This window comes from Melanostigma gelatinosum (genome assembly GCF_949748355.1).
Source record: "Melanostigma gelatinosum genome assembly, chromosome: 14".
NCBI classification, from domain to species: Eukaryota; Metazoa; Chordata; class Actinopteri; order Perciformes; family Zoarcidae; genus Melanostigma; species Melanostigma gelatinosum.
This window is the reverse complement of record NC_136647.1, coordinates 6,772,958-6,792,346: the sequence shown is the minus strand read 5'-3', so window position 1 is coordinate 6,792,346 and position 19,389 is coordinate 6,772,958. Positions and strand designations below refer to the sequence as shown.

The following is a 19,389-nucleotide window of genomic DNA, read 5'->3' as shown; positions in this document are numbered from 1 at the left end:
TGCCGGCTGCCTGCTCCAGGTATATTAGTGTGCCCAATTACAAGCTGTAAAATAAGTCACATGTACTGGCAGAGAAGTCAGTCAGTCATCCTGAAACACGGAGATCCTGTTTGCACAGGACATCAAAGTGTATTCTCGTGACAGATGTTTACAAATCATGCTGAGTTCAAATGAGTTTATTCTTCACCAGGGCACGGTTCAATCTTTTAACATTAGACCATACCGATGCTATTTTGGTGTGTACTTGAGTCCTCACCTGCACAAATGATGAAAACCTGAGGCGTACATCCTGAGAGGTTTGGATAAATCCAAGCTACTCTGGAAAGGTCCTAAGGCCCTCACCATGTAACAGAACTCTGGCCCATCACATTTTACATATCCTGCAGTCTCTCTTTAGCGGAGAGTGAGAGCCGCAATCCACACCAACAGCAGCCAACAGTGTATCTCGCCAATCGGCGGAGAGGAAGTGAAATAAATGCATGCAATTGAAGTAAAGACAAAATAAGAGTCATAAAGAAAACACAGCTCTGTGATCTCGCAGTTCTGATGTTCAGATCTTTCCCCTCCTCATGAGCAAATTGAGTCCCACGACAGCCACTCCTTCACCTCTTGGAAATATGAACTGAGTGGCAAATTGAAAATGAATATTTAATAAGAGGGGAACGTGATTGTTAAATGAGCATGAGCAATGAGGAAATCTGAGCAAGAGAGAGAGAGAGAGAGAGAGAGAGAGAGAGAGAGAGATCTTCATGGCCTGCAGAGTTTGAAAGAAAAAAGGGAATTCATCTTTATTTTAACACAGCTCTTTGGGAGTAACCCTAGCAGGACTTCCCCCCACTCTGTAGAGCTGATTACACACATTCTGGCTTTCTGGGGGTTTGGACTGCGGGTTCCTATAGCAACCACAAAAAGCAGACTGTACGGAGTAGACTTGCTTGCCATGCGCCTCAACAGTTTTACCTTCTTCTTCAACCATCAAACAGCATTTTGGAACAGGCTCTGCGCTGCCATGTGTCTTCTTGTGCTCCTCAAAGCATTTCTTTGTCAGATTCAAGTCAAACCATAAAATCCAACCAGTGCAGTGCTGATGAAAAGAAGATAACGTGGAGATATACTTCTCCTTTTATGATGCCATGCTATTTTATTCTGTGTGATAAATAACTCTCTGATCTTTATTTTGATATTATAACTTAATTTCAGGAAGTATTTGATGATGGTGATACAAAGCTCGTTGAAAACCGGCAATGCAACTCTTTACACGAAGATGATGAATCAGGGGGACAACCCTCATATTGTGTATCACTCATTCCATTCAAAGCATGTCCAACGTTTAATAGACTGCACAGTCTAAAGCCATGCTAGCAGCTTGGCGAGGCTGTAATTATAGGCACAGCAGTGATTTGAGCTAAACGCCGACGTCAGCATGCTCACGATGACAATGCTAACGTGCTGATGTTTTGCAGGTATAATGCTTGCCATGTTCACCATCTTAGTTCAGTGTGCTAGCATGGCAACGTTTGCTAATTAGCATTAAACACAAATTACAACTCAGGCTGATATTTGGTGATAAACTTAAGCATTCGACACGTTCAATGTTTTTCCCTGATGGTGGCGCTCGACTCAAAGTCTGTAGGATTCATCGTCTGGGTAACATGAATATCTGAACCAAATTTCATGTCAATCCATCCGATCGTTGAGACATTTTAATCTGGACCAAAGTGGTGGACTGGTTGACATCTATATCGCGACACCGCTAGCACGGCTAAAAATACATGCATACATTTTATGTAATGCTACTATTTATAAAGCTTAAATGTAGAATGCTTTAAAGCATTAATTAAACAATAACACAGTATGTGTTTGTAGACAGTGAAACTGACTTTTAAAGGTTGGCTCACCCAAATTACCAACAACCAGACGAACATATTTTCTCACTTCCCCGTAGTGGCATCCATCCATTTCGTTTTATTCGTCCAAGATTTGAGATTTCTGCCTCCGCAAGCATTTCGTTTTTGTGGTTTTGCATTCGTGCTTAATTTGCTCTAAGCATTGAAGAGTTGCATTTAAATATTCAGCAGCAACATATCTTTCCAGAAACAGTGTCTTACTCTGCATATTCCACAGAGCTCACTCTAAACTGTTTTTATTGGAACATTTTTTTAAATTTTTTAACCAAAATATAGTCCCAATGCTCACACTCAGGATTCACTGTGGAGTATCCAGAGTAACAGACTCTGAGAGGTGTGTGAGTCCCAAAGTTTTGCAGGTAGACTCTGGACCGGTGACCAGCACAGACTGTCCAGAGGCCACACTTATGTTCACAAGGCAATAGAAGGAATCTATCAGTTGTGTTTTGGACAAGCTGGTCGTGTAGGAGCAGTGAAGGCACATTAGCAACACTTTTACCTGCCATTGAGCGGCAGGGAGTTTAGAGACATGCAAACTTTGATATCTGTGTGGCAGCTGTGTCTACAGTCCACAGTTTGTCCATCCACCCACCCAGCACCTCTGGGCAGCGTCTCCGGCTACAGATACGGTCCATGAGAGCAGGTTTTGGTTTTGGTCTCTGTACGAGCACAATGGTGTCACCTGGTATTTATGTACAGATGAAATAAACAAGATACAGCGTGTAAATTAGTGAGCTTCGGAGGGGTTGATTCACTGTCTGTGACGCCTGCTTCTAGACTAAACAAGTGCTGACGTCAGCTCTCCAGCTCTTTCTAAAGAAAGCAAAGAAATTTATATCCCAAATGTTGAACAATACCTTTTAGAAAGAAATGTGTTTTGTATGGGGATGAAAGTGCATGTTGGACATTATCCGAAAGCGTTGTGAGAGGGTTCTGGGTTCCGAAGGGTTTGCAAAGTTGCCAAAACCCATTAAAGAAGTTTAAGATTCTCACACGACTGCGACAATACAAAGATCATTGAACACTTTTTATGTCCTCTTCAGTGTGACCACAAATCATCCTCGGAGCGGTCAAAATTGCATTTGATTTTTTAAATCAAAGTGGACAAATTCATTTAAGCCAGGCAACAAAGACAATTCAATATCCCACAGCAACAATTAAAAACATTGCAGTCCCATTTATCCATATAAATATATCTACATTTACACATACAACCATACACAAGTGCATCCTGCATAGTCCTTGACCCACATATAGGTAATATCTGGCCCTGAGGGGCCAAAGCATGAACAATGAAGTGGGTCAGTAGGCCCACTCCCACACACACTGTGTGCTCTTGTAAACCAGATGGCCAATTTAGTCTGAGCCAAGAGAAAATTAATCACAACACATTTTGTCCTCCGTCTGATTGAACACAATCACCCTGCAGCGTCCTGCAGAGCACAGGCAGCATGTCAGGTGCAGCACATTCATTGAACATGTATACACGGTGGTCCGTAGTGAATCACAGGAGGAAACACTTTCATTGTCAATGTAACAACACAGCTGTCATTTTTGTATGAAGTGTTATAATTTATTTTTTATGAGTGTGTGTTCTAAATTTCCATAACCATGGCTCATGTATAACTTGATTTCATTTTCAAAGGCAGCTTCTGTCTGAATTTGTTGTGACAATCAACATTTTACATGTACAGCAGCAGGTCGAGAGACAATGTCTGGCCCAGAAAGACATCCAATGTGAAATATTTGGATGTAAAACTAAAAACTTAATCTTTGAACGAACCCAATTTGCCCCACCATGAGCCTCCAGAACAGCTTCAGCGCTCTTTGGCAACGATTCACCATTTGCATTTATTCATTTAATTGTTCAATTAGGTGTTGTGTAAATGCTTGTTCAAAGTTGCCTCCACACTACCAGGAATATAATTGTGGTGGAGAGCCACTTTATCCAACTGTATTTTAGTCTAACAGTCTTTACCTAAAGACAGCAAAATCGAATGGTACGTACTGTAATCTAAAAGAAATCAGTCAAAAACATCTTAACTCATCCTGATGTCATTTAACCCCCAACTTCCCACGAGCAACACAAATGTCATGACCTTAAGGGGTTACAGTGGTGACACATCTGTAATTCGGATGGATTGGTAGTTTTCCAATGCACTGAAGCTGAGAAGCTAAGAAGTTGGTCATACTTGCTGTAGAAACAACATTTGAGCAGGTACTTACAATCCTTGCGGCATTGCACAGGATACTCATGAAATACTCATATTGTTCACGCACAAGCCCCCCACTGTGACAGGGTTAAAATATCACATGACTGCTCGTGTTGCCTTCAGGAAAATCTTTTCTTCCCAACGCCCAGTTTATTGCCTTTGTTTCCGTCTTTACAGCACGAAACCGAGTCAAAAGAAGGCTTCTTACTCCTCCATATGCCCCAGCGGTCATTGTTACTTTCACTGCAGCTATTGTTGGTGAGCGCTGGTCACTGCTATTTCCCCTGGTTACCATATCCCCCATTTTTACTGATTAGCGCCAAATTAAAAAAGTTCTTTCTAGGAAACATCCTTGGAAATTTTTACGAAATTTGATGCCAACATATTACATTAAGAGATAACTTGCATGCACAGATGACATTTTGTCTTCAGGAAGGGAGCACTGCAAGAGTGTCCAAGTTGGAAACAACGGGAGGAACATAAATTTGTGTCAGTTAATCTGAAGGCAATCCGCCCATTAGAATCCAATATTTCTTGTCCAAGTGGGTTCTTTGTCCTGAGGACAGGTCATGAAAGGCCAGCACGTCACCAGAAACATCAGGATTTATCCTCTTGGGGGGGGGGGGGAATATGATTACCGCAGCACATTTAAAGGCAGTGTTGTCAATATTTGCTGAGTTATCTTGCTCTGGATTAAGGTATTGAAAAGAGAGCAAGCCTATTTAAGGACCAGTGCCAATGTTTTTAAAATTCTGACATTCTCCAACATTTTCATCTGAAAACTAGTATTATTGAGGCAAGGGAAAGATTATGGTTTCAATAAATGTGTAAGGTAAACACTTGGTTGAGGTTCAGGAAAGATTGTGGCGGTCAATAAAAGGGCAAACTGCAGGTTTTGCGATGCAAACTCTGCTCTCCTGTTTGAAAGTCAGACGGCCTCCACACCTTTTCGCCTCGCTGCATAAAGGACACACGACTTTTCGTATTGCCACTGAACGTTGGTTCTGCTCGTAAATCATGAAGTGCAGGGATGTGATTCCCAGGGATTTGTCTGTCACTATTTTTTAAGGTCAACTGCTTGCAAAAAAATAGGAAATCTATCTAACACAACAAAAGTACATTAACTTACCTCATGCAGCTAAAGCAACGCTCACTCCCCATAACTAAAACACTAAATGCAACAAAACAGTGGGGGAAAAAAAGCTGGCAGCTGCAAGATGTGTCCCACTATAAAAACCACAATGGACAATGCAACCAAGGGGCCAGTGCTCTGTCACGGCTGTCTGTGGTGCACAGGAGGGGTAACAAAAAAGTGGTGAAAACACTGAACCGACAGCACCACAGTTTAGCAATAAAACATCACAAAACAATGGCTTCACTTGTAACAACAGTAAAGCGTCTTTTAGCAAACTCAATAAGAGGCTAAAGAAAATGTCTGCTTGTCACAGGACCAGCAATAGATGGACATACAGAAAAACATGGTTGAATGTGTTTAATACTGTTTTGTTGTGCACTTTGAGAGGAACCCTACACCCTGAGATTGACCCCGTGATTTTTAAATGCTGCAAGTGTGTACACAGCAAATATTTAACACCGTTGGGAATACCTCACACTTGACTTTTTTATGTTATTGGATGATTGAATGGGTTAAGGTTAATAGTGTTAGCCGCTGCACTTGCAGTTGTCAGTCAAGTTACAGGGGGCCAGTTTCAAGGGGCTAATCCCGACCCTCTGTGACATACCTTCCAACGCATAAACAAGAAACAGTATCTCACATTAGCGCGTGAGAAGTTGAAAGGTCTGCCACCTGGCCTGTTGAAGACGTTGATTACATTTTGTAAACTCAAATTGTAAGTGCAGCGAAGCTCTTGTGTCTTGTCTGCGGAGCTGTAAACAGCTGAAAGGGCTGCCGTCATCATGTGGCCGAGTAGGGGGAGTTTAAAGCTGCCTTATCTGAGCTGCCTGAAGGCTCCGGCTTTTTTTCTGAATCAGATTTCACCAGGATTACTGAACACATGTAAACATTCAAGAGAGAAATGGTCACAAAGATTTGAACTATAACGGTCGATGTTCTGTAGGATGATTCGGCCGGCTGTGTGTGAGAAACACTGAGAAAAAAAATTAAATAAAATGTGTTACACCCTCATAAAGTGATATCTTTGATAATAACATTGAAACAAATGACGACTGTAGTGCTGACCCACTGGGAATTAACGTCCAACTCTGTTTACAACATATGTAAAACAATGTAAATCCCTTCCCACCGGTCTGTAGCACTATCTGGAGGTTACACTGTAGGACCCCATTTCCACCGGGATAATAACATCTGTATCTATGTTATCTGGAAGTCCTTTGCATTTACACTCGGTATTAAGAAGCTTTTTCTTGTTATCTAAATTCTGCCAGCTTTGTTGTTGGATGTCAGAATGCAAATAGGTGGAGGTAGCGGAGAGCAAGACAGCAAAAGGGGTCGAGTAATTCTTTGCAGCTTCTCTAGCTATATCATGTGCGTTGCCAGATACGGTTTGTAAGCACAGCTTTCTGGATGTCTTGGGCATGATGGTACCAAACCTGTCGCGCTTGCTGTGATGACAAAACGTCAGGATACACAGTCGCTGCACCCGGCCGCCAAGAAATAGTTCCAGTAATTTATAAACAGCAAGGTAATGAGTGAGCTTTAAAGGTGTTGAAAGGCTTTTTATATTCACTTTTAACAGAACCAAGCCAGCTGCTTATCTCTGCTTTCAGACTTTATGCTAAGCTAGGCTAACCACAACTCTGAAACCAGTACAGACAAGAGAGCGGTATCGATCCTTTAATTTCTCTTACTCTCAGAAAAAAAAGCAATCAAGCTTATTTCCCCAAAAAAACTATTTTCTTAATTGTTGGATAAAAAAAATCTCTTACGAGTCAAGGAAGATTTCCACATACCACAGCGCAGAAAACACAAAAGTGGTTTACAGCCTCTCCATTAAGTGAGTAGAAAATATATGGCACAGTCCTAGACATCTTGTTAATGTAATCAGAGAAGAATGGATGTGAAGTGTGCTGTCTGCGGGTGATTAAGAGCTGCCCTGACCAAATTTGGATTCACTACATTTGGGAACAATTGGCCACCTGGGTCCCTTAGACTGCTTTAAACCAAACCCTGCTTTGTGTCTATATGGAGTCCCGCCCCCGCCCCCGTCCCTCCCTCCCTCTGTGCCACTGATGTGTCTGAGCTGAGGTGTGCCAGAGTGATTCATTAGTTCATTAAGGCGTCTTGTGGCCATGGCAACAATCTTTCCACGGGGTCAATGCTAACATGACAGTCCCCTTCAGGGCAAACCCTGTCACAGGATCTGAGCAATGGCAGGGGGTCCCATCAGTTACCCCTCCCCCAAAGCATCTCGAGGTCCCATAACCCATTTATGCGCTCTCTGCCTTACAAAAACACACACAAACACACACTCACACACACACCTCCACAATGCTCCTATAAACTACAATCTATTTATAAAATCCTGGGTAGTATCTAATGATTCTTGTTCCAGTAAGCCTCCAGCTCAGCAAACTTCACCTCTGCTAACGAGAGGTGAAGGCACATGGTTTCTTTTTTTCTGTATTCCGCGGGATCGATTCTGACTGTATGCTCAATTTATTCAGCATCTGCTGCTTATGCTGCTGGGTTCACTCTATTAAGTTATGTTAGCTGAAGAGAAAAAGGCAATGCCTGCATTTAAACTAAACTATATATGTTGTTTTTTAATGAACATTATGTTTGTTTTTACCGAAACAAACAAATCAATCATTTCACATTCAAGTTCATACATTAAGTAGGCAGTTGCAATTTCTCAATGTCCCGCTATTTACTATATGTACGATATCACGAAAGGCATATTCTATTTTATTTGTTTAACTTCATGAAGTAAAATCCTGACATATTCATTTCTTCAACAACAGTTGGGGGCATTTTACCCATTACATGCTGGGATAGACGAGTGTGCTCACATGTTCTGTTAGTTAATATGGAAATGTGTTTATGAAAAACAATGTTTGACGGTATTAGAGTTTAATACAGAACACAAAGAAAGGACCCTATATCTGCAGAGACAAACGAGACATCAGGATGAAAAACTGAGACAGAGTAATACAAATACAGCCTGAAAGGTGATTCTTTCTATGACCTCTTACGAGTTCATCATTTCTACCTTGAATTTCTTAACTTGTGCATTCAAATTGCTTTCATTGGTTGTGTGGCGGAATTCTATACATTACAAAATTGATATTGTTAAATGAGCTCATTGATTTGTTCCTGTTTTGTTATTGCTGTGCAGCTACACACATAAAGCTTACAATGAAGCACAAAATAAACTGTGAAAAAGAAAAGAAATGCTCGTCCCATTAGAAGCTTTTCTGAAGGGGATAACTCATCGCATGCAGCCACTGTTAAATAATGCACAACTTCATTTGAGTTTGTCTTAAAGTTGAATCTCTTGTTTCATGGCCAATTTTCAGCAATAAAAACATAATTTAACAGCGTTATAATATAACAGTGATGAGGCTACCACAGCGATGGGTCTTTTTACTTTGCTATAATCACTGCAGCAGTAAATGGGATGGTAATATATTGTATAATCAAAGGCCCAGTCAGGCCGCTCTGTGCTGCAACAAGATGAGCTTTGCTTGCACGATTTGGAAATGTGGCCTCAGCAAAACATTGTAGACCTGATAAGGGAGAGTTTAATCGAAAGGCTACAGTCGCCCGATTCATACTGCGGTAAAAGGGATGTGGATGCATTAAGTACACTCTTTGACTCATAGAACTGCAATAAAGTTTATGAATATTACGCTTAAAATGTCCTTCTACTGCCACTGTCCTGTCAACAGCGTTACAGAAGGCAGAGTGGCAGCAAGGCTGACTCTCTGCATCGCCTCCAGCTGTCCTAATACCCCCTGAAACTCATTGAGCTACAACTCAAGCTTTTTCTTTTTGGCCAATGCTATTTTCAGTCTGAATAACCATTTAAGCAGTAAACACACGCACAATGATCTACCCAATAGTTTGTTTCTGGCAGAGCAATCCTCCTGTTCCCATTTAGAGGCTTGTTAGTGTGATTGCTGTAATTTTCTGAAACGTTGCAGACATAAATCTTTTTTTCTTGATCAGAATAAACATGTTATTAAAATTCTGTTTCTCAAATGCCTCTTGAAGCCCCCTGGCATTTCTCTCTTCTTTTTTTTGTAAATGGCGTCCTTTCTTACATTCCCACCCCTTCCTCTGACTGAGTCTGTTCAAACCATTGGTCCTTGACTTTGTCTGGCATCCCTGTGGTGAAACACTCTGCCCCCCAATCTGTGAGCAGAGCAGCCGGTGTGTGGGCTCACTTCAGGCTACAAAGACATGTATGATGAGGATGAGGATGACGAGCTCGAATACAATGTCCTGTGACTGCTTCAAAGATTTCTTGATGCCACGATGGATGATCTCCTCAATGTTGGCCAACATGAGATGAGATTCCTTTTTCTTCTTTGAACTGCGCAAAAGCCCCGCTATAATTACAGATGTGTAGTATTTATGTACATGATAGATCTCTTAAGAAATCCTTACCTGAGGAGTAGATTGCAAAAGGCTCATGTTTGATTTTCACAGTTGCAGAGGCCAAAATGAAGAACAAAAGCCATTTGGACTGCCATCATCATTTCAAGATATGAAATGATAGTAAATAGACACTCGGTTTGACACATATTGGTCAGGCAGGGAGGGTCTGTCATGGGAAATGTATCATCTCATTTCTCAATTCTGTGCCTGCCGTTCTCCTCCTGTGACCCTGAAATGGAACCCGGAGCGAGGAGACTTGCCGGAGGAGCTGTGGGCGAGGAATGCGCTGGTGTTTCCTTTAAGGAAGTCTTCTCAGCACCTGTGATGTATAAAAGATGCGCGACACATTCTTGTTGTTGTTGGTTATGCTCATCTCTCAGAGATGGTTAAATACAGCCGTATAACAAAGCAATGGACAGATGATGCAGCTGTTGACTCCACTCTCTGCGAGGCTCTTCCTTCTTGCCTCCATCGCTGGCATCTCAGGTGGGAAGGCGTCAAGAAAGGAGATGCGGAAAGGAATTAATAGGAATTATGCACAGATTGAGAAATGAAAAGAGTCCAGTGTCTCCAGACACTTTTTACTTCCCTCAGGGCCCTTGCATTGTTGTTCTCCATCCATCCACCAGATGCCCTCGGACTTTTGCCACCTATCTCAGTCACCTGACTCTCGCATTCACCTGCTCACCTGTTTCCACTTCCCTTCATCAGCTGCGAGATTGTCAGTGCTGGTTCCTGCCTTCCTCTCTAGCCATCTGTACGTGCTGGACCTGGACCTGTATACCTCCACCGGTCTGCCTGTAAGCTAATGAATCTGATCTTCCTTAACAAGTAACAAGTGTGGGTCCACTCTGTGTTACCCTGTACTCACCTGCCTGACAGATCTAGTGCTTCTGGAGTGTGATCCAGGTCTAAAAGTCAGGATGTCTCTGCTGCATCAATTTTGCCAACTCTTTCCTTTCCTTTTGAATTGTCTTCAGCCTTGAAGTAACCCCTTTAGGACACTTGCTGTCTCATAATAAGTAACAAGATTAAAAGTTATAATCCTTAAGATTTCAGCCCAGGTTGTTTTCGTAACAGAAAATGTGGTTTCATATTACATTTCCGGGAATTATTGGGGAGGGAATGATTCCTTGAGCAGCTACTTTGTCAGAAACGTTTTGTTCTCTTTTTTTTTTTTTTTGACACTGCAGCCAAACAATCCCACGTTATTTTTAATGAAGTCAATAATTGGTGTTTTCTAATTCTGCCATGCAGAGCACAGTAAAATGAGTTTGTTTCCTTGCTGTTTGAAATGCGGAGGTGTGCATCACCTGCAGCGCGTCATCTAAACAGCTCACCCTGTCTGGTCCTTCTTGTTCCTCTCCGCCCTGCAATATTTAAAACTGATCTGCTGTGAACAATTCCCAGCGGTGAGCATGTCCTGCTTCATAGATGCATTGTTGATGAGAGATCGCTGTCAGGGCTCAAGCTGGTGGCAAATACATTGCGTTTCCAGTGAATCGTATTTAAAATTGACGTTGATTTCATGAAAATATTGAGGATTCAAATTTTAAGTCAAGATCACAAAAAACGCATCATTATGTTCTCAGTACAAGCTCAAAACTAAATGCATGATTATAAGCACTGTTTGGCATCTTGGTAAAACAACGCTTTGTCCCCTAACAGGTTAATCTGTGCATGGCAGAAAGTCATATCAAGTAAATGTATATTTAAAAAAAAAAGTATCCAACAACTTCATTTTGTTTGTGGAAACCTGATTAAATTGAAAGGATAGTGAGTATATCATCTCCACTGACACCTGTCATCTGCCAGGTCTGATCATATTTAACATCCATGCGTTTTGATTGAGTCTCACCATTAAATCTTCAGTTATTTCTCTCACCTATCTCTCTCTCTCTCTCTCTCTCTCTCTCTCTCTCTCGCTCGCTCTCTGTCTCTCTCTCTTGTTTGCTTTCCAGCAACACAAAAGCACGAGAGATTGCTGACGTGAAAAGAAATAAGAAGCAAGAAAAAGGGTGAGGGGATGGGATTTAATAAAGAGGCACAGCTGATTTTAAAAATACAGTAGAAGAAAGATTTGGTATAAGGAATCCTCTTTTTTTCCGGTCTCTCATCCATTATAGGGAAAAGAGGGATTTCAGATGGGGTCTGGGATTTCTGCCCACTTCAAAGACTTTTTTCACACAAGCTTCTTACTTTCTTTCCACTCACATAAAACAGACTTCATTTCCAAAGGCCAGCGATATTTTTGTGGCCCAACTTTACGTCTGTGAGCCAAGAATTGAACAGACAAATATCGATTTTTTTTTTTTACTACAATTTCACAGCCAGTATCACTGTCAGTCATCATGACTCCAATGCTGTTTTTGACTTTGGTGTTACATGTAGCATTTTTCAGAACCCTGCGGGAGGATTATTTTCTTCAGTTATTGAGTACAGAAGGATTCATATTTATTTTCTTGTCTTGTGATTTTAAATGGCCTAAAAATAACGGCTCCTAAAACATGACACCATCACTTTTTACATTACTTTATTCTGCTGCATGTTTCATTTTCTGTATATATCCTTCAACATGGGTGCCTTCATTTGACATTGTCTGTACCTGCAATAATAATGATATGGATACTAATACTATGACCGTTGTTGTAAAAATGAATGGGTTAAGTTTGCTCAAGTACTGTAGTTAACGTGAGCATTTTCATACAGTACATTTCAGATGCAAATATTGTACTTTATACTCCACGATATGTATGACCGCTTCAGTTGCTTGTTACTCTGAGAATGTCTATTAATACAAAGACATAAATCAACTAATCAGTTATGATGCGATAGCTGAAGCTACCCAGCATATGAAGTAATTCAAATTAACCCCACCTTTACCATGGATGTACACATTATCAGATATATCATAATTTATATATATATGAAACTGAAGAGGGACATTCTGCCCGAGTAATTTTACTTTTGGTACTTTAAATGCAAATACTTTTGTGCTTTTACTTAAGTACGATTGTGAATGCAAGACTTTTACTCGTATTTTTACACTGCATTGCTGTTTTTTATTGAAGTAAATGTCTGAATACTTGTACCACTGACTCTGACAGTTTGACTAATAATAATAATCTTATAATAATAACTTTGGTTGTACAATAGTATAATATAGTGTGAGAAAGGATCATATGAGGGCAATAAATAATAAGAAATAGAGGTACTAAATAGTTTCAAAACTATTTAAGAAGTAGATCCGAGACGGGGTTTCTGTAGGACATTGGCTTGATCTTCTGGTTCTGAAGTTTAGGAGCTCTGACTGGAGACAGTCCAGTCAAAATTGAGTTATAAGAGCTCATGGCTTGTCAGGGCGCCTGCACAGATGGGGGTCGTGAGATCTTTGAGGGCGCAGCATGAATTTCCGGCATGCTGTGCCGTCCTGGGGAAGCTCCTCTCCTACTGCATGTGGCAGGTGAAGAGTAGAAGAGGCTGCCCGAACCATCTGTCATGGATGTAGCACATGCCTGTCTACACCCTCCCCAGGACAGCAGTCGGGTTAGCAGTGAACTAACTATTGAGGGGGGAAGTCAGGCACTCTGAAGAGAAAATAGGGGGAAACTGCAAAGAAACAAAACACAATTTAAATAGTAAAGAGATTTAGGAATCAGAGTGACAGTGGCTTCTTAACATGACTGCAATATAACACCTGGGAACTGTTTTTAGATCTATCCACTCTGGATTCTTTAGTAACGGGGTCACTAGGAACTTCTTCGGGCTGAGGTGGAAAGATCCAGTGGACAATGCGCTACAAGGTATTAACAAAGGAGTTGAATGTGTGGGCCAACTCTTGAGGTGAAAAAAACAGTTGCAGGAGAAGCCTGGTTAGAATCACGTCTAACGAATAATGGGTAGATAGATTAAACGTGAGAGATGGTTTCCTCTTGAATGGAGAGAGAATTTGGCTCAAATCCAAACTAAATATTCCCTGATATGAGGTGCAAGATACACTTTTACACATGTGTGCAGCTGTTGCTGTACTCCTTTCAGCATGAAGCTCATATTAAGTTAATTTAAAGTTGATTGTTTAATTTTTCATTGAGTTGTATCGTATAAAATCAAGAAATATGGGTCAGACTGGAATATTTACCGCTCAGTCACAAAATATATATATATATTTGACTTTTCTCTCATTTTTGTCTTTTTTCTGTGAAATTCTGGATACTTTAACCTCTTCAGACCTCAAAACAATCCTTCACCCAAGTACAGATCATGAATTTAAAGGTCACAAGCTAAAAGGTTTATCTATATCTATTGCATGTCGTTCCATCCAGGGAGAGGCATTCCCTCCTCAGTGACTCTTTCTGAAGTTTCTTCTGTTTTCCCCCATTGAAGTTTTTGAAGAGATTTGTGATTTGGGGCATATAAATAAAATGTACTTGACTTGAGAGTTTGGGAACCGCAGAGTTAATGACTGTCCCATTTCAGATATAATTATTGAAGCATTCATGTGTTCATCACTTTAATGTTGCAGCTGGTGAAGGTGAATTGAATGAATTATTACTGGGTAGCTTAATGTAGAGCAACGCATCATTATTTATTCATTTATATTCTTTATCTGTATTTATTATGAAATAAATGAGGTGGAGTTAGAAGTACAACATTTCCCTCTGAAATGTGGTGAAGTAGAAGTATAAAGTAGCATATAATGGAAATACTTCAGTGAAATACAAGTATCTCAAAGTTGTTCTTTAGCACAGCTCTTGAGTAAACATACTTTCATAAATCTGGTAAACACTACTTTCACAAATCTGCACAACATTTTTGATTCAAATCATATTCAAGACGGTTTTCCATCACAGCTGTCCTCAATATAATTTCATGTCCAATAATAATGCTGATCACTTTTATGATTCCATTAAATTAATTTAATATTTATTCAAGGCGTTGGTGCTTTACCTTTTTAGTAATGATGTGTAAAGTGATCATAACAGCTTGCCTGATGTTTTAAGTTTGTAGCAGCATGGTTGGAAGCTCTTTCCGGTAAAACTATAGTCGGCTGTAAGTGTTGTGTAACCACAAGATGTCCATCTCCATGTCTAATACCTGTGCTGTGTCCACAGCTGTAAGCTCATGTATGATGGGACTGGACAGCTGGGTGACCGACTCCAGGAAGCGTTTTCGCTGCAGCTGTTGGCCTATAGGTGACTTCACAGTTGGTGACGAAAACACCAGGAGCCTGCTCACTTTACTGGAGGAAGTCCAGTGTATGTAACCTTTTGCTCAGCCCTCACTCTGAACACTGTGTTGTGTGCATCATGACAGCTTATTTTATTCCTCATTCATGCCTGTGTTGAAAGATATGCATATGATAATATGATCCTGCATTGCTGTGTGAGAAGAAGAATACTAATTAGACCATATATTTCCAGGAGAACGTGTGTGTGGGCGAGCTAGAAACATCTGGAAGTATCAGGGGAAAAAACACATTTAGATGGTTACTAAGGTGTTTATCACTGCTAGAGGCTCCAATGCGGTGGCTTGCTGATTTATAACTTACCGTATGAGTTTCATAATATATATATATATATATTAAAGATACAAATGAATAAAAACTAAGCAAAGGCATGTCCACATATCTTTAGTCCAAAGGGAGAGAGCTCCAGAAGTGTAGAAGCCTTTAAATGCTGAACCAACTGCTGAAACAGGTCTACAGTAGCTGCAATGCACTGTTTGGATGTTGAAGAATACTAACGACAGATGTAAAACAATGTAGATAAAAATTGAAGTAACTCATTTAAAAAAAAGAAGTCATAATTGTACTTCAAGCGATAATTTGACATGTTAAGAAAAACGTATTTGCTTTTCTGCCTGAAGCTGAACTCGATGAGATTGATATCTTCCCAGTTATCTTCCCACAAAGAGGGGAACGCACCAAGTCTGGCTCTGTCTGAAAGTAACAAAATTTGCCAGCAGCACCTCCAAATCCCACTAATTAAAAGCTTATACTTCCCATTTCACTATGTTTGTCTGACTATATCTTGGTCGGCTGAAGAATTAGCCGTTTACCCTCCGTTTCCAGTCGTTATGCTCAGCTACAGTGGTGAAACACAAGTAAATTAAGTCAAGTACTGCACTTAAAGGGACAGTCCACCCCTAAAAAATGCACATTTTTTCCATCTTGCCTGTTCTATTTACCAATCTACATGGTTTTTGTGTAAGTTGCCAGTTTTGGAGGTATCAGCCGTAGAGATGTCTGCCTTCTCTTCAATATAATGGGACTGTATGGCATTTGGCTGGTGGTGCTCAAAGCACCAGTAGCCGAACCCCAATTCCAGCTCCTTCCTGGGAGCGAGCGTTTGAGTGCTGAGGAAACCTTGATTCATCAAAGTTGTTCCTCAGATGGAAATCTCAATCTTCAATCGTCACTCGCAGTTAAGAGCGACATAGTGTCCCAGCTATTGATGGAGTGTTTCCTACTTCTCTAAAAATCTAGGCTTCGTATACCTCCCTCACTATTATTTGGACGTCCTGCATTAGCTCACCAAGAGACACGAGGAAGATCAGGTGACATGATCACCTTTGCCAACGCAAACAAGTCACTTGACCTGGACGTCAACCCCAGTTCTCTTAACTTCATGCCTTAGGTCGTCCCTTCAGGACAACCTCGGTCATGAACCAATGTTCTGCCGATCTGTTAAATGGGTTGCTGACCTATTAATCCAAACAACTGAATTAATTTAGGTAATTCCCGTATTACCTGCCATGCGTGCGCTTGGGCTTCTCGGTACTTTCCATCCATCAGATTTCTTCTCCTGGTTCTGTGTTTTCTCAGAGCCTAAGGCTATTGTTTGGCCTTCTCTTGCAGGAGCGTCAAGGCCCCCTGAATCTAGCATCGATGTCGTTAAATCTTGGCTTTTTACTAGTGTGCTACCTTTGAGTCTTTTATTTTTCATGCAACATTCCACTTTTACATCACTACATATATCTGACAGCTTTAGATAGTTTCTTTACAAATTCAGATTTTTAAGCGCAAAAACACAAAAGGTTTATAGAATGTTTTGTTCAAACGATTGGTTTATAGTTTAGTTTATAGAATACAGTTTAAACAAGTACATCTAAAATGTCTAGTCGATTAATCAATTAGCTGCTTGACAGAAAATGTATTGGCAATTATTTTGATGCTATGTGTCATTTTTAAAACATTTTTTAATGGTTCCAGCTTCACAAATGTGAAGATTTGATCTGAACGCTTCCCCCCCAACCACTGCTAAGCAATACTAACCGTCTGCTGGCTGTAGATGTGACCTTTTTTTTTTTTTATCAATCTCATCTCAAGAGCATTATAAGCATATTTACTCAAAATGTAGAGCAGTACGTTGCAATTGAATTTCAGGCCCATGTGTAAGTGGATTTCTCACTTTCTTCAGCCCCTGTGGAAATGCAAATGGTGTCCCAGCTAAGCTGAATTCAACCATGTGATTTTAGGCTAAAAGGTGTGCAGGAGTGATAAGGTGTGCTTGTTATTGTGACCTTGAGAGCTTTCTAACCCAAGGAAGAAAAAAAAAAACTGTCTGTGTGAATTAGGAGTTGGAAGTAGCAGAAGAAAACACTGATAAGCTGCTTCTACCACACATACCGCCTCCACAATAGGAGGACCCCGCCAGACTGAGACTTTAATTGAGCGCCCTCCCTCCTCTCCTCCTCTCCTCCTCCTCCTCTCCTCTCTCCCGGGCTGCTGCTGCTGCGTGTTTCAACTTCTCGTCGACACACCACTTCAGATTATTTCGGTGCTGGATACGACGAGCAGCTTTTATACAAGAACATGGCTCTCCTGCGCGCAACACTTCCAACCTTCTTTCTTCACCTCTGCCTCCTCAACTGGAGCGGTGAGTTCAAACCGAAATTAAACGCGCCATTTTTTTTTTATTTTTTAAAGCGGACAAGTTTTGAGTTAAGGTGTTACAGCCGTTGAGTTTGAATGAAATAGCAACGTGTGCCTTTTTTCTGACATTTTCAAAAGATTTTCAAGTTAAATAACTAGAGCACCGTTTTCTATATATGTGTGTTTTTGTTATTGTGGTTAATTAGCAGTTCGCCTATTAGTGGCTCCTGGCGTTGTGAGTGAATTTGAAGGCTTAATTACCTATACCGTGGGTGGAATGTGCGCATGTTGAATTTGTGTGGGTTTCCACTAAATTGAGACTTTGCCCCACATTTTAGTCCTCATTTTCAGTTGTTTTCAGTCGAAAGTCTCGGGAGTCATAAAGTAAATAAAGGTGTAATAAATGACTGCGTAATTAACGGACCAATTAACCCACCAACGCGTAGCTGCGCTGTACGTTTGAGCATACAAACGCACGTGACTGGTGTTTTTAAATTATTTTAAAGGTTTGTGTCATGAACTGTTGTGCGACAGAGTCTGGGTAAGTTATTAAAGGTTTAACAAGACTGCTGTAAAAAAAACATCTGAAGAACCACAGACTGCAGGGCCAAACTTGGTTCTTTCTGCAGGACAAGCTTAGGTTCGAGTATTTGTTATTCATCAGCCAGAACCTGCCAGTAATAGCAATGTAATGAGAAGAGGCGGGTTTCTAGATGCAGGAAAGAGCAGTGGGGTAAGGAGAACCAGTCTGAGGTCACGTTAAGATTGTGGATATATTTCCCCTCAAGGATTTTTAAGGGACAGGAATTGTATATTGAATAGTTTCTTAAATAATTTGAAGATACTGGCTTGATTAAAGAGCCAGTGTGTAGTATTTTGGGTGATGCATTAACTTGTCATCAGTGTACAATCACCTGAAACTAAGAATCATGTTTGTCTAGAATAAACCCTTCATATCTACATGGGGATCGGGTCCATGTAACGGAGTCAGCCGTGTTGCACAGCCACGTTTCTACAGCAGAGCAGACAAACCAAACAATGGCTGTAGCTAGAGCCGCTTCAGTATCTTTACGTGACCTGAAGTCCACCGTGGTTGTCCAATACGCTTGTATAGCTGCGGTAACGTGAGCCACACTGTGCAAAACTGTGATACCGTCAACCGTCGCCTGACTTCTGTTGCCCCTATGTAGGATTGCCTCTGAGCGAGGCCAATGGCTTTCCCAACATCTTGCACTAGGCGGCTCACATTATCGCAGTTTTAGAAAGCGAGGACTGAGCAGAGGGGTATTCAGTTGGTTGCAATCTGCAACCACCCCACTAGATGCCACCAAATCCTACACACCGTCCCTTAACAGTGAGAACCGTGGCTCCTAGTCTCCGAGAACCCACGGTCACATCCTCAAATGTCTTGTTTTGTCAGACCTAAACTCCCAAAATCCAAATAAATCCAATGATGTAAAACAGAGAATGCAGTAAGTCTTCACAGTTGAGGAGCTGGAACCTTTCTGATTGATTGAACAGATTAATCGACTAATTGTTCCAACTCAACTAAATATAGTTAATGGCAAAGAAACGGAAGATAAGGAAACGTTAAGGGTTTAGGCTATTGCGTATTACTGTCGGCTAATTGGAACTGAGACAATTCGTCAAACAGCAGATTAGTGGGTTAACAGAAAATTAATTGGATGTACAAAATTAGATTTTTGAAATCTTTAATCAATTTTGAGAATATTAAAACTAAGAATTATGTGACTGGTTCTTCCCTGCTGCTACTCTTAAAGGCTGATGTGACGATAGATTACCTACAGACAGAAT

At 40.8% G+C, this 19,389-nt stretch overlaps 1 protein-coding gene across 1 annotated transcript in view; it reads left to right on the top strand.

Annotated features, from left to right (window-relative positions):
* The first annotated feature begins 17,495 nt into the window (after positions 1-17,495).
* mcama (melanoma cell adhesion molecule a) overlaps positions 17,496-19,389 on the top strand; it is a 39,993-nt gene continuing 38,099 nt past the window's right edge. The window contains exon 1 of the mRNA XM_079284144.1: positions 17,496-17,578. Within this exon, the coding sequence (XP_079140270.1) occupies positions 17,515-17,578 (64 nt within the window). The 5' untranslated portion in view covers positions 17,496-17,514. The remainder of the gene's footprint in view (positions 17,579-19,389) is intronic.